This window comes from Megalops cyprinoides, chromosome 13 (assembly GCF_013368585.1).
Source record: "Megalops cyprinoides isolate fMegCyp1 chromosome 13, fMegCyp1.pri, whole genome shotgun sequence".
Taxonomy (NCBI): domain Eukaryota; kingdom Metazoa; phylum Chordata; class Actinopteri; order Elopiformes; family Megalopidae; genus Megalops; species Megalops cyprinoides.
In genome coordinates, this window is record NC_050595.1 from 26,993,002 (window position 1) to 27,006,919 (window position 13,918).

General features: G+C 46.0%; 1 protein-coding gene across 1 annotated transcript in view; it reads left to right on the plus strand.

The window, feature by feature from the left end:
• Nucleotides 1-3,046: 3,046 nt before the first annotated feature.
• The window catches only part of LOC118787713 (protein FAM189A1-like), a 108,639-nt gene continuing 97,767 nt past the window's right edge, over nucleotides 3,047-13,918 (plus strand). Inside the window, exon 1 of the mRNA XM_036543348.1 lies at nucleotides 3,047-3,271. Coding sequence (XP_036399241.1) covers nucleotides 3,047-3,271 — 225 coding nt within the window. The remainder of the gene's footprint in view (nucleotides 3,272-13,918) is intronic.

Below are 13,918 nucleotides of genomic sequence, written 5' to 3' on the forward strand. Positions count from 1 at the left end.
CGATCCACGCGTCATGTTTGGATAGCAAGACAAATCAGGGCCCTTGTACATAAGGGGCCTCATGCAGGTGAACAATGATAGGAAAACTGCAACCTGCTTTGTGAAGTAGAGGTGGATAACCCGGCTTCAGAAAGTAAAAGTCCTACCATGCATTTGTTCTAGCCATCCACTAAACAAGGTGATTTCACTAATTATCTCCTCTACCTGGCTGAAGAGTTGTGCTAATTAAATTCAGCTGGTGTAGTGCATGGGTGGAACAAATACATGGTAGGACTTTTACTTTCTGCAGCCAGGGTGTCCACCTCTGTTGTGAAGACAGGTAATACATAGCCCTGTGTTTTAGCCTCTGCTAAAATGAACAAAACAAACTCACAGATCTTATTTTTCTGGTCAATCAACCAATCAAAACTGTATTGACCCAGCTGGCGACTTGCTTGGCGGGAAAAATGGAGAGAAAGCCCTAAATCGATACACCGCGTCCTAAAATGGATAGCATTAGAATATGCAACTTCCTTGTCAATGTGTATAATCCTGCCAAATGCACAGCACAAACGCACTACTCAATGACACTCTGCACATAGATTCACACCGAATAAGTCATCACTGACCTCACCAAACCAGGTTGTTCGACACTATACGTGAGCTAAGCAGATAATTTGCTTGTGAAAAAAGAATGAATGTTTCACTGTTGCAATACGTCGTCGCTTTGAGACAATCAAGCAGCTACCAGATGGTAAGACGTTCAGTGTAACTCCCAATGGACAAGGTGTTAGGTGTCTCTTAGAATAGAATTAACTTTACCTAGCATTTTTACGTTTCATAGACCTTCAAACAAATGACATTTGTTGCAGAGTAATTGAGAGGGTCTGTTTAAATATGTACCAATTACAGCTAAGATTAAAGAAATGCCAGGAATCTAGTTTATGGTTGAGGACCCCTATGGGATGCTCTCTAATTTATTGTGATTGATCTCCCTAACACACACACATCCAAACCGCTGAAATAAAAAATCTGAGCATGTTGTTTTGCGTATACAATGCCTTTAAAATACATACCAGGTTCAAGGAGTTGAAGTTCCAGATCTGAATAAGCACTTTGTATGATGAGTTTCTCTACAAATATTGTGATCACAGGGTCATATTTGGTCAAACAAGGCTGGCCTTTGCTTGAGTACTGTTTTAAAACCGTTGTATCAGGAGTTGCCTTCAGTCTGTGGAAGTGTCTATATCGCAATGTGTCAGCTTTAACTGCAAATAACAGGTCTTTCTTTACTTTTAAATACTCTGCAATCGGGTAAATGCCTGTTTTGGCTTATTTCAGTGAGAGGAAATTATTCAGTTGTGGGACAATACGGCTGAATAACCAAAATAAATAAATACTCAAGCTAATTCCGGTTGCATGGGGCCAGAAACAGCGATGGCTGTAATTTGCTCTGCATGGACAGGAGTTTAGTGCGCTGTGCAGATGGCAGATGTTGTCAGCAACTCTAGGCTCGAAACGTCTGTCTCGCATACAGCGCTTTTTCTGGCGTCACCCAAAATAACTTCCTCAGAAATGGGTTTTACAGTAAATCGCCGCTTGCAGCACTCATGTTACCTGCATCAAGTCAGAAAGCGCAAATACTCTACACGATCTGGCCTGGGGTACTTAACATTTTCCTCATTGCAAATCCATTTCGAAGTTGCAAACCAACGATATAGCCTATCATTACAGCATCCTGATTTAAAGCAGAATGAAGACTGATCGGAAATATTAAATTACGATGCTGGATCTGTGAACACCCTTGTGGTGTATGCACCCAGTTAAAACCCCAATACAGTCGGAGAAGTGGCCACATCTTTGTACTGAAAAGATCTGGCCACTTTCAGCCAAATGCCTGTTATAATTTTCTGTGTTTTAAACAGTATCCCTTCACCTACATTTTTTGTTCATTATTATTCGAAAATGTCCCACTGTTGGTCTTCTGTCAAGACTCAATTTACTTGTCCACCTACTTCGTCTCATTTTCCTCGCAAAATTTAAATCGGGTGAAAAAAAAAACCCCAAAACGTCAGCTCGCAATGAATGGATAGTAGCGGGTCTGTATTCGCTCATATACGCTTGGGGAAAATACGAAATCGTTTACTACTGTTCTACATCTGCGGGTCGCTTATGCATGCGCGGCCAGGCGCTGCTACACTTTCGCTCTGCGCCTGGCTGTCCTAATAAGTGCGTTCCTCCCTCTCCCGCCCCACCGCACTCCACACGCATTGACTGGCAGAGAGGGCTGCGACTTCCAAATAACGTGCACAGACGTCGCTGGGCGCCCTGTTTGCTGAGAGGATATTCGTGCAGGTACCGGTGCGGTGTTTTGACAGCTGCGGCAAAAAGAGCAGCGGGACGCGGCAGGGTTCTGCGTATCCTCGCAGCGTTCGTTTCCTTCAGCGCTCCCCCCGTCGCGTCCTCTTTTGTTTTTATCCCCCCCCTCTCTTCGTGAGTTGAAGAGCTTCTCTCGTGGTCATTCTTCAAGAGCCGATTTGCAGCCCTCGCTAGCAAACTGAGCGATGATGCAGGGCACTTCAGCTGCATCCAGCCTCAAGCGAAAGGAAGAGGAAGGCAGATGAAGCGCCGCGGATATTGATTTGACGGACAATACTCATGCATTTTTTCCTCGAAATAACTGGTCACGTTTGCAGTCAGCGCTTGTCGAGGTGTCATTTTTCTTACTGGGAAGAAAACGAGATGGATGTGGATATCACAGACTAGTCGATAACTTGCCTCCTACACACACATCTCCTCTCGGAGAAAAAAAAAACGGAAAATTAGGCGCGTTCATGCGTGCATACAATTGGCAATACTTCTCGCGGAAGCGTCTTTTCGGAGCGTGCCTGATGATACTGATCCATTTTTACATTTGGTCATCGGAGATTAATTGTTACCACGCTAGTGATTTCTTGTTTCCTAAATCAACGGGCCTGTTTGGGCTGTTCATTGGCATTGTGCTTGGATACCGTTATTAAAACAAGAATAACATTTTCGGCCGAGGTTCATATATATCGACGCGACAATGCCACTAAGTGCTATGCCCAGGGGCCGCTCGCTGAGCCCGGTGTCCCTGTCCCGTAGTCTTTCGAGGCTCCGGGAGTTTCGGACTCGGACCCGCATCATGCTTTCTCTCGGAGTTTCACAGATGGTCTTGGGAAGTCTGATTCTGGCTGTCAGTTTCGCCGCTTTGGCTCTCACTACCTCGCCAAGGGTCAGACATTCATGTCCCTTCTGGGCTGGCTTTTCCGTAAGTATTATCATCGTTGTTACGTGCGTGTGGGGTTGCGCGCAGCTGAATGTATCACGGTTTGTGATTACAACCACTAAGCATAAAATTGCCAGCGATCAAACATTGCACGTGTCAAATGCAGGAAACGCACGCGTTCAATATCTTCTGGACTGTGAGGACGGACAGGTACGGCGCTCACATCCAACCAGGGTCACTAGAGAAAAAAGGAACTGAAAATGCAATTAATGATAGTGCTGTAAGAAATATCAACAGACGAACGTGGGAACTACTACGCTACATCAGTGCAATTCATAGGCGCTTATTGGACGGCTGTACCACCGCATTAGACCCTTTTCTCTGAGAGTTGATGGTGCATTTATTATCTCGGATACTTAAATTCATATCCGTATATTATGTCATTATTAAGTTTTAGCTGAAGTTACTGGATTGCTCGCAGTTCGATTGTGAGAAATTCACGGAAGGGACAAGTAAATAAAGCTTTTGTCAAGCGGTCAGCTTTGGACAAATCAACACACCGGAGCTCGTAGCATCCGCAATAACCTTCTCTTGCTAAAAATGGTGGTGTTTCAGAGCTCGACTTTGCACCAAAGCAAGCCATCAGTGTTTTGATTGACGATGCCGCCTGCGATAGCAGGTATTGGCCTTGTAGGCATCCATGCCCTTGCATCGAACAAATTCGGATACCTCCAAAACAGCCGCTCCGATTTCACTTAAAAGGAATAGTGCTGATGAAATCACCTTAAAAAGTAAAATGAGTCTTTGAGTTAAGGATGATATTGTGAGGTGAATGACGTCACTTAACAGTAGGCTACTCGAGGGATTTCTAGTGTTTCCAGTTCAGCTCATGAAACCCTCAGCGTGAATTGGTGCATCGCACTTTAAAAGAAAACGAACAAGCACAACGGAAGGTGTTCTGAACGCCACATCTTTACTCTATGCGGAATACTTTTTAGTTTGCGCGGGCCATAATAGATAAGGTGACAAAAGCTTTGGATAAGATCCATTCAAGGTTGCATGGGACAAGGTACACAGTGCCGTTACAGTGTGGAAGCACACAGTTCTGTTACAGTGTAGAAGCGCACAGTTCTGTTATAGTGCGTATGATTTGCAGTCACTGACTGTGAGCATTCACACATCTCTTTGCATTACAAACCTGAAGAGAAAAGACAGGGACATGGGCTATACGAGCAGAAAGAGATTATGAAGATAAACTTCAAGGAGTAAATGTTCCCCTCTCAGTAATCCCAGAGCCACTCTGTTGTTTTTGTCATATTGATGTTTCATTTATTTCTGTTTTAGGAATATCTGCTTTCTGCTCCGTGGGCTGTGCGATTGCCACTTTAATGAACTTGATTTGAATTTCCTCTGTAGCTCACATTCTTCCTACTCTTTTCTAGCTCACAGCATTCCAAGGTATTTCATTTTATGATGAGCAGAATGTGCGGGAAACCTCTCTCTGCCTCTGTGTCTTCTTCATCCTCTATCTCTTTATCTCTGTCTCTACTGCCCTCACTCTCACGTACTCATAATGCACATTGATTTTATTTTTTACGCGTTTACATTATGATTGCATTATAGATATGACGTGAAAACTACACATAAACAGCATTCCTCTGATCAAATTTTGCAGCACTGGGTTGATGTTCGGAAGAGGATACAGCCCCTATTGTCTGTGTTCTGTAAATTGGCAGTAATATGCAGTAGCTTTTGAGGGATTGTCAAATGGGTATTGAAGTCGCTGGAATGTAATCAGATGTTTCACACAATGAGCCCTGCACGCAATTCAGTGCAGCTATTTCATGCAGGTAGAGGTTTGTGAATTTAAAAAAACGATGTCCGAATCTGGTTTGGGTCACCTGCGTTCATATCAAACTATTTCTCCTATTCTTTTCTTTATTTCGGCTAAAGCCCATTTATCCTCGCCTTCGCTTGGTACCCCTTGAAAAATTCAGCTGTCCTGCGGCTTCATATTGTGCTTGTTTCTTAAATAGTAGTGCTACCTTTTGCGTAACAAGAGGATACAAACACACAGGATGTTCAATCATTTATAGGCGCGTCTTGGTAAGAGCATCTCGTTATCATTGTGCCGTGTGAAGACAGTCATAGTGGGGCAACATTTTCTGTGCCTTAAAATTTGATGGCGGCGCCTCTAAATATTTATGAAGGTGCACTTTCTTGATTTCCTGCCAGGGATCCCGGCAGTGCTGGGAGAGTCACTCTGCAAACATTGAATTGTATGGGGATCGGAGAGAGGCCCAGTCCTCACTGCAGGTGCTCCGGTCTGGCAGCCAATAGGAGGGCAGATTCAGAGAAGCGTGCACTCTTTGAGATAAGCAGTGGTGGGGTCAGGGGGTCAGAGGTCAGGGCTCGGCCTTATTGAACGATGCCTGGGCTTCACTTTTGAGATAACACGTCAGATTTAATTTTTGAAAGCTACACCCCTCCTCACTCATCTGTCTCTCTTTGTCTTGAGCTTCTTTCCACAGCTTCGATGCCCCTTTGTTCATTTTTTTCCCCCAGTCTTGGATTCACTGTGAAAAACTTGTCATGTCTATCTAACCTACATTCACATAAACCCTGTAACACAGACTGCAGGCTGTTCAGAGTAGCTCTGTGGTCTGTGCCTGTATTGTAAACTTTCCTCAGGCAACAAGATATACATGTGTGAAAAACCTGGGACTGTGGGAAGTGGGTTAGATGCCTCAAGCAGTATGAAGAATATTAGTCCAGACTTGCATACGCGCACACATATTCACACACACACGTACAAACACACACATACACATACACATGCGTGCACGCACAGGCACACACACGCACACACACATACACACACACACACACACACACACACACACACAAGAAAAAAGAGAAAGTAACATCTAACTGTATGAAGGTGCTGGGATTTAGCCCAGTCTTGGTACCAGTTTCAGGGACAGGGAAGACCACAGTGGGGATACCCCAGCGGGGCTGGCAGGCAGGGGCGGTAGCTGAAAAGATGTATTCTGGATTTGCCGCATTAACACTCTGGGGTATGCCTTAATGCCTGGACCTGCCCCATCCGAGTCAAGCCCCACCCAGGGGGGCCGAGGTGAGAAAGTAACACAGAGACCCTTTTAACAGTTGGACGCTGGCAGCTGAGGTCAGGCATTGCTCTGGACGCCCGCCAGCAGGCCCCCTTTGATTATAATGGCACGCGTGCTTGGTGGAGGTGAGGGCCACAGCGATTGTGGAAAAGACAAACTGTGAGCTATATATTCAGTTTTCTCACAGTAAAACACTGCAGTTTTCTGTGCAGCTGCTGTGGGCAGCGTAGATGTTGCGGTACGCTCTAACCCGTAGGCATGCACGTTGACGTGCCAGCCGGTTCCTAAGGGCCTCCTGCAGGCACGCTGGATCACATCTACGGCGAGCACAGCGCAGTGTGTCTGGATGTGGTGCTGTGCCGACGGCCAGCTGGACAGCACGTAAGTCATCTGAAGGTAATATTCCCTGTGTGGACGTCAGAGAAATCAGCACAGAGAAAGTGAGAGGAGGGAGGGAGAGGGAGAGAGAGAGCGAGAGAGAGAGAGCCTGCTGCCTCCCCCTCCTGCCCCAGTGGGGAAAGGTTATCTCCTGGTTGTGGGGAGGTTGCTGCTTGTTAAGGCGACGGTGCTTTTGTGGTCTCGTCTCAATTCTGATGCGGGTGTCAGTCCAGAACAAATTGGGGGATTCTGGGTCAGCGCCCAGCCTGCAGTTCTGAGGTGGAACCAGAAGAGATGCTTAATCCTCCAGCTGGCTGATCTACAGCAGGGAAGGAACGCTCACTTCCCCCAAACCCCCCTCACTCTGCACCTTCCCACCTTTCTTCTCAACACCAGCAAGGGGCGAAGCCCCCGTGCGTCTGTGCATTCGCTGATCTGCACGCTTTGTTTCTTTGATGGCAGCGACCTGACCTTTGATGTGGCTCTTAATCAGAGTGAGAGCTGCGGGTGCACACTTTAGCACAGCCTGCAGTCTACAGACCGGGCATGTGGTTGGCCCACCCCACTGCTGTTCCCCCCTCCCAACCCCTACCTCACCCGCATCAGTGGCTCTGTGGGGGGGGGGGGGGGGGGGGGCTCTGCCTTGGAGCTGTAGCCAGGGAGATGGACGGCAGTGGCTCTCAGCAGGGGGCACAGATGGGGGTGGGGGGTGTAGCGGCAGGTGGAATGTCCTGTGGCAATGGCACATTCCATAGAGGAGCCTAGAGCCGGAGGATGGTGGCCAGATTTCACAATAATATCAGCATACGCAGTCAAGCATCACATTGTTTAGCTGTAAATTAGCATTGAAGTGTAAGCATAAGCATAAAATAGCGTTGAAATAAAAAAGGAAAACACACGCACACACTATATGTGTATCGTCTGTATAAACAGTTGAGGCATTGTCATCATTCATCACGGCGATCCCCAGTGTATCACGTGCTGATTACAAGGTGAAACATGTATTGTGCCACCTCTGTAATTGGGCTGCAATTATCAATGATATCATGTGGTTATTAGCTTTAAATGAGCCGAGAGTCGGGGGAGGGCCGGGTGTCCCCCCATAGGAGCCCGTACGGGGACCTGAGATGTTCGGCTTCCTGCCACTTCTCCCCCCTCATGTGACTTTCCTCCTGGATTCGCCTGCCCGGCCCCTCTCCTCAGGGGGGAACAGAGGGTGGAGGCCGGGGGGGGGGCTCTGTGTATCAGAGCTCCTAATCCTCTGCAGTAGTAATCAGGCCCGGGCGTGTCCCATTGTCACGGTGCGTCCTCTCCCCGCCTGCTCAGAACTGCTCGGCTCAGTCGAGTGAAACTGTGATCAGACAAATGAGGAAAAGTGCTGAAACGAAATAAGATCCGAGCGGGCGTGAAGTTCGCCCCCCCGTTCCCCCCCCCCGCCGCCTCACGGAGCGTGCGGAGATCAGAGGGCCGAGGGGCGAACTCCCGCCCCCCTCTCCCACGCGCTCGCTCGCACTGTAACCAAAGCCAGCTTAAACCGACTCGGGACGGGTCCGCGGGCTGCTTTTTTGATCCCCCACCAAAAAATGAGCTTAGAGGATTTGGCGTTCAGAAGCTGTCCCGACCGGAGGAGTGTTTCTAATTTACACCCACTTGCGAACACCCTTCTCGCGAAAACGCTGGCTGTTTTTAGCCTTGCAGGAGCTCGCTGGAGGTTGAAAACGCCAGGAGCCGATCCAAGAGAGTATTTCCGCTTAAACTTACATTAGCATTCCTGCCCGCGTCTGACAGAAAACCAGCACCCCGAGGTCACAGCTTACTTAGGACATGGCAACCCTCCTGTGACAGAGGTTTGCAACAGAGCTGGTATTCACATGCTCCTGGCGTACGGGTCCCTCTCTTTTTATTTTACTGCTGATCTATGCGTGTGTTACTCCTCATATCTCTGATCTATCAGACAACAGAGAGCTAATGTAGCTGTGGCCTTCCAGTGCCGATTATGTGTTGGGTTCTCAGTGACAGCATTAATTTGATAGAGCGCAGTGAAGATCTGCGATTGTCTGCCATAACTCATTCAGATGGCGGGACGGGGGTGGTCAGAGCAGCGAGCCAGACGGCATCGCCGACGGCGACAGGGCAGTCCACAGCAGTGTTGCATTTTTACTCATTTACCCGTCTCGCTCACAGAGGTGATTGATGGCTGCTAATTCATCATGAACGGGCCTCCACAGAGACTCAAAGGGACCCGATAACTAATCTCAATCTGATTACTCCACGCACTAGACGCTTTTTATATGATCTTTGTCTTTAGCTGGCCAATCGCATGGATTCGGAAGTCAAGTAATGGATCTGGCTTCTTTATCTTTGATTATCAGTCCCTGTCAAACGAGTGTAGTTATGATGATGTATTATGATTATGTGTATGATGTGCTGATGTAGCGTGGCATTGTTTCCAGACCTTCTATGCACCCCCAGTTTTTTTTCTCAGCACTTACTGATTGATTTAAACTGCACACAGAAACATCCAGACCTGCAGCATCCACGTCGGCAGGGCTCCCTTAAGAGCCGCCTGGCCTGGAGTGACAGCCGTACTCCCAGGGAATCGCATTGTGTGGCCAGAATGACTTTTCTCGCTGGTCCCAGTTCAGCAGAGGAGAGTCGCAGAGCGGGTCCACAAAAGTAGTGGCTTTTCATCTCCACTGCCAATCTCATGCATCCAACTGCTCCCATCGCTCCACGGAGCGGGGCTGCCTGCTCCCTCCTTCATTATTCCTCCTTCAGTAAAAAAAATCAGCCATCTGAGGCAGTTTTCACTGAATATTCCCATTCCTCCGCTATCCTGAAGGCAACAATCAACTAAGGTTGTATGGCATGTTTGCTGCTTTTAAAATAATGTAATCTGCCACAAAACACCTATTGGACAACATTTGTATTTCATTGTTCTTGGTTTTAAATTAGGCTGCAAGCTTGGGCGTCGTCCTTTTGCGATGGCCATCTGGTTTTTGTCTCATTCCAGTATCCAGTATGTACTGTAAGCATTCAGTCTGTAGTCATCATACTGGGCAATACTTAATTGCTGACCAGAGCCAGCTAATTGGCTACTGCAAATGTCAGTAGTGGGGGGGAGTCATGCTTCTGCAATATGATCTGATGAAGCCGCACTTTGTTTTAATTAAGGGAATATGACTGGGCTGGTGGGAGGGTGCGGCGTGCCAGGGCGATAGCTTGCAGGGCTGGGCTCTGTTTTTGGATCTGATCAGCATGCATCCTCACAGCCTTAGCAGCTCTCATTGGCAGAAAAACGCACCAGAAACTGCTTAATTGCCCAGATTTTCACTACAGAGAATACTCCAATTTCTCCTACTTATTAGCTGAGTCCCACCATTCAAAAATATGTTCCCCAAGGCACCCCCCCACACACTTCCCCATGGACTTCAAAATCCACAATTAATTTTGCCCAATCTGGCAATACTGCTACAGAAGAGGAGAGAAAAAGATTATATTTCATATAGATATTTACATAGAAATGTATCTATGGCTGTAGATACAGGCAGCTATAGATATGTTTATAGATATGTTTACCTGATTTTTAAGGGGAAATTTGCTTTCTGTTACTGCATGGTAAATTGATAATTCTTGATGCTTGTTTAATGAGTGAGCTTGGAAAGGACCAGCAGACAGCTGCATTTTCATATGGGGCAGAGTGGTGTCTCTTTTACCTGGGCTGCTGTGCTCTGTCACAGTGCACTGGGCTGCTCAGTCCACCCCTCTTTGTTTCCTTCCTCTGGATGGTGAGGGCTGGGTAATTGAGAGGCCCGTGTTTCTGAGTGGGGTGGACAGCCGCGAGACACGCCGCGGGGCTCTGGGGAGCAGACAGACGGCGAGCGGGGGGCCCGGGGACCCCCGCCGCGGTTCGGGGGGGTATATCGGGGGGAAACATAGCGATATGCGGCCGCTTTCCGAGGAGCATGCGCACCGTTCTCCGGGAACATTCCCCGCGGAGTATCCGAACCGCTACATTTTCACTCCTTATTGAGGCCAGAGGGCTGCCGGGGTTCGGTGCAGAAAGCAATCTCTGTTTGCTGGTTGATTTGTGAAAGAAATGGGAGGAATGATTTAGACACTCCTATAGCTTGTGAAACCCATTCAGGGACTGAATTAAACTAAAACTGAAGCATTTTATTGTAGCACTTTATTGAAGCACTTAAATTGGTTATTGTAGAGGTCTGTGGTAGACTGACATGTTCAGATGTAGTCTGTCATTTTCAGTGTGTACTGTTATTCATATGGCTTTATTATATTCTCTTTCGTACCTTCGTTTGGAAGCCATTCTGGAAGGGAGTGCCTGAGAAGTGACTAAATGCAAATATAAAAGGCTTAGATCTGAGCAGCAGTTGAGTAGGTTCTGTCTGGAGTCATCAATATTTAATATTCATATATTCTCAGTTTCAGCAGCAGAGCTGGGATTGAATACTTTTTTGACAAGATGTTGATTTAACAAAACCCATTCAGGTCTTAATTTAATTCTAATGTGTTTCAGTCCCTCAATGGAATTGACAGTGAATAAGATAAAGGTATCGAGGGGTACGAGATGTGATGGCAAATGTGCTCGCCTCTTTGACGATTAGTTTTAAAAAAAATGTAGAATCCTTGCCCGGTGTCTGTAAATTGCAATTTGAATATTACAATGCCATGTTCTGGTAATTCTGCCGGGGTGAATATTTCAACATACTAAAGCTTAGCCCAGCTAATGAGTAATTGAATTGTTCATTTTTGATTGAACAATTTGAGAGTGTTTCAAGAAAGTATTGAAAAAGTTAATTGAAGCCCTGAAACCATTGTAATTATTGGGGCCATCAGAGCAGGAGGATTCTTGACTGATGACAGGGCAGTGGCATTTGAATAATTTAAGCAGGTTTATCACAGTCATTATATACCATGTGAAATCATACAAACCCGTGACCTGAATTGTTCTTTTCTGGATTTTTGCTCCAGAAATGTTTTGTTCCTTTATGGGGCTCCAATGGTGTGCGGATGGAGAACAGCTGTAGCCATTGTGGAATGTATTTCTCATTAAATTCCCATTGCATACTAATTGGCAAATTAGTACCACTGAGGGGAGCAATCAGTGGGGCTTCTTCCTCTATTCAATATTATTTCCATTTCTGAGGAGCAGTACGGGAATCACGAGACTGGACTGAGAAAGGATGATATATTTTCCTGTAAGCGCTAGGCTTTCCAAAGGAGCTTCATGCTGCTCGCTTTAGGTGTTCATGCTGGGCTTGGCTTTACAGTGTTTAGAGTTCAGAACACACACCCTAGATGCGGTGTGATTTTCGAAAACCGTAAGTGAATGCTCTTTGAGTGTACCCGTTCGACAGCATAAATTGGCTATGCTTTCCTTCTGCACACTTGTTGGCATTAGGACTGATGTACCTCATAGCTTATGAAATATCGGCCCTCTATTCTGTCAGCATAGCAAGTTAAGTTTTACCGAGCTTGCTATTCTCTTGATAGCTTTCTCAGAGGAAGTACAGAGCATACCTATGGCAGGCAAAATCACCTATTGTCTCTTCCCAGCTGCCTGGCTACCTCTTTCCTGATATCATTACTGCTGTGTTTGTTGTGTTTTGTCTCTGTATATGGATTGCATAAGCTCATTTTCCACTTCTAGCCAATGTGTTTGCTTGCCTTTAACTCATAATGGCTATTATTGGGACTAAAATGGTACTGGGTGTTCTAGTGTGTAGGGATTATTGCAGCTCCACAACAGAGCACAGGCACAGAGCACCTTTAAGCCTTCATAGATGGACTTGCATGGGTCTTTGTGTTTCATTTTCATGTTTGTTATTGGACAACAGCCTGAAAATAGCCGTAATACGTAGTGATATGCTATCTTTCTGGAAAAGCTGCTTTGATCTACGGTTTGGTGTACGGGAGGCGTTTGGAAGGTGTGTATTATAACACTCCTGAAAATCCTGCTTCCTGAACATCATCTGTGAGACAGGATGTGAACATGTCCTCTGCAAAACCCTAAAGATGACAGAGAGCTGGGAAATATCCGTCAGCACACAGTGCAGGCAGGAAAAAGGAGGGAGGAAGGGGCGGACTTTGGGCTGGGGGTCAGCGAGCAGGCCCGTGGGGTCATGGAGGAGATGAGAGAAACTCGAGAGGCAGGGGAGAGATATGAGAGAGAGAGAGAGAGAGAGAGAGAGGCAGGTGGAGGCACAATTGTTTCCCTCTGAATGCAGTGCCCATTTGCACATGTGGGGGCCCTGAGAGCAAACCTGAAGCATAAAGGCATGATCTATGAAAAGAAACTTAGTTCTGAAACTGATATCACCATGGGTTTTGTATGCCAAGATGTAAAAGGCCTTTGTCAAGATAGCTTAGGTCTCGTTTTGAGCTTCGGAACATTTTGCACTGGCAGGACAGTGTTTAAGCATGGACACATTGAATTTTGTCAATATCAAGTGTGAAGAATTTTGTTTGTTTTCAAATTCCTCAATAAATATGATTACCTGATTTGACACATTAAACATACTATATCCATAAAAAAATTCCGACAGACCGGGAACTCCTAACTAAAAGAACTTCTGAAAAAATGTAACGTAGAGCAATTGAATCAAATAAAACATTCTAAAACAGAGTCACTACTACAGTCTGTATGGCAGTGATTTAGAACTTACTCTTCAGAAATAATTAATTGGTTTATCACAATCCTATTCAATTTAATCCTGTTGTTTAGGGGCAAACAGAAAAGATGATGTACTACTGATATCCTTTCCATTTGTATTTGTAATGAAAAGCATCATTTCTGTCTTCAGCATCATGTTTACCAGCCCTATGTGAATTACATAAAACACAACAAGGCATGAGTGGAAATTTAATTTTTTTCTTTAATTGATCCTGTCATTTGATTCTGTCAGATCATTCTTACCACCATATATTCTACAGTATTACTGCAGTAGCCCAGAGTAGTATCAGTTAGACAGTATGGACTTGGTCTAAACTGTATACTTTTTAGTGCTTTAGCCATGTTTGCCACTGTTGCTGTAGACACTGGTAATGGATTTGAGTCCCTGGGCTTTGAGTCACTGACTGATTGCTGTCTTCAGGGAAATTCATTATGGAATTCCTTCAGCGTGCCAAGTTAAACCAGTCTGCTTTGACCCAGTATTGA